This window comes from Galeopterus variegatus, unplaced genomic scaffold (assembly GCF_000696425.1).
Source record: "Galeopterus variegatus unplaced genomic scaffold, G_variegatus-3.0.2 Scaffold5033, whole genome shotgun sequence".
NCBI lineage: Eukaryota > Metazoa > Chordata > Mammalia > Dermoptera > Cynocephalidae > Galeopterus > Galeopterus variegatus.
Genome location: NW_007731144.1, coordinates 132834 through 134599, shown reverse-complemented (window position 1 = coordinate 134599; position 1766 = coordinate 132834). Strand labels below are relative to the sequence as shown.

The 1766-nt window shown below is 43.4% G+C and overlaps 1 protein-coding gene across 1 annotated transcript in view; it reads left to right on the top strand.

The window, feature by feature from the left end:
- The first annotated feature begins 270 nt into the window (after window positions 1-270).
- Window positions 271-1766, top strand: part of LOC103604204 (ADAMTS-like protein 3) — a 128005-nt gene continuing 126509 nt past the window's right edge. The window contains 1 exon segment of the mRNA XM_008588783.1: window positions 271-418. Within this exon segment, the coding sequence (XP_008587005.1) occupies window positions 271-418 (148 nt within the window).

The following is a 1766-nucleotide window of genomic DNA, read 5'->3' as shown; positions in this document are numbered from 1 at the left end:
CTCACCACCACCATGCAGCCCCAAAATACAGACTTCATCCTGCCTGATCCAGTTCCTCCTCGTGGCTGATTTCTCCCTCCCCACAGCCCTTTCTGCCTCCTGACATTTGATGATAGCGATTGGTATTATTTCGTATTTTTATTGTAACATTAAACTATGTTCACAGATTCCAAGTCTGATTAGTTGGCTGCTTACTTGGCATTATGGCTGGCTTACTACTTTAAAAAAGCAGAAAAATACTTTCATGGAATTCTGTAAGATTACGGAGCCATGTCCAGCATGCTTATCAGCGACTTGGGTGAAGACATGGAAGCTGCAGAGCTGAGCAAAGTGGCTCATGGATGGGGTGACAGGATCAGGCTTCAGACAGATCTCAACAGCCTGATATTCTGGGCCAAAACCAACAAGAAGAAATTCAGTAGTGATTAATGTTAAGTCATGGGAGAGAGCTGGCTCCACCATCGTTGTTTTGCAAAAGACATTATTTTGAAGAAGAACAGTAACTTACACTTATTGAGACATTCACCAACTACATTGATGGAGATACTGTGTGATTTACTTTATATGTGTTATTTTGTTTAAATCCTGTTTGGGCAAAGATTATTATCTCCATTTGATAGATGAGCTTTTAACCATTATGTGATACTGTGTCTGCAGCAAGTTCCAATAAATGGTGTGGCTGAAAAAGGAAGAAAGGAGGGAAAGAAAGGAGGAAGGAAGGGAGGGAGGGAGGAAACTTAGGTTTCATCAAAAGAAACCTGGATCATGGGGACAATGTATGGTCTCTGTTCTTCTCAGATACAGTGTTGTATTCTGGACATTACGTTTTTTTTTTTTCCTTTTTGTCTTTTTTCGTGTCCGGCAATGGATCGCAACCCTCAGTGTCACGCCCGTACCGGACCGGGGACCGGCAACGGGATCGCAACCCTCGGTGTTGCGCCTGCACCTCGCTCAGCCAGTGAGCGGGAACCGGTCTGTATGTGGGATCTGAACCCTCGGCGGGAATGCCGCCGCGCTCCCAAGCGGCGCCCTGTAGCAGTGCACCACCGGGCCGGCCCTGGACATTACATTTTAAGATTAAAAATGTGCAATCTTAAGTGTGTGCAGAGAGAGAAAGAATATAGTTGTGAAAGAGCTGGGAGAGTAAAAGGCACTGGGGTATTAGCCAGATCTTGGAGGCTTTGAGAAAGCTTGAGAAGGGCTCTTCCACAGAGGAGGATTGAAATTCCCTGTTCATTGTTCTAGAGGGATGGAAATTCCAGGGAAGCAGGTTCTGTTTCACTATAGGGAAGAATACACAAGCATACACTTTCAGAAATGACCCTGGTGGCACTTCATTCTGCTTCGACCGAGTTCTTTCTGAATATTTGTGTTACCATCATTCTGCTAGGATCAAAGGGCAGAGGAGAACTGGGTAGAAATCTGGGATATTATTGCTACTCTTTGGGTAAGGAAGAATACATGAAAAGGGAGGGAGGGTTGCTGGAGAGAAAACGGCATTGGGGCTTCAAATCAAAGTCCAACCATCCTCTTCCTAGTCAAGTAGAGGAGAAGAACTCAAGGATCCCTCTTGAGATGCCATTTTCTCTCTATTTTCTTAGGGGAAAAATGTCTTACCAATCCAAACAGAGAAACTAAATACTTGCATTTATAACATGTCTATTTTAGTTGTTTTAGAATCGATTCCTTTTTTTTTTTTTTTTCCGTAAGTAAAGGTGGAGAAGTTATGGAAAGAAACCTGATTTTAACTATAAACTGAACAGATG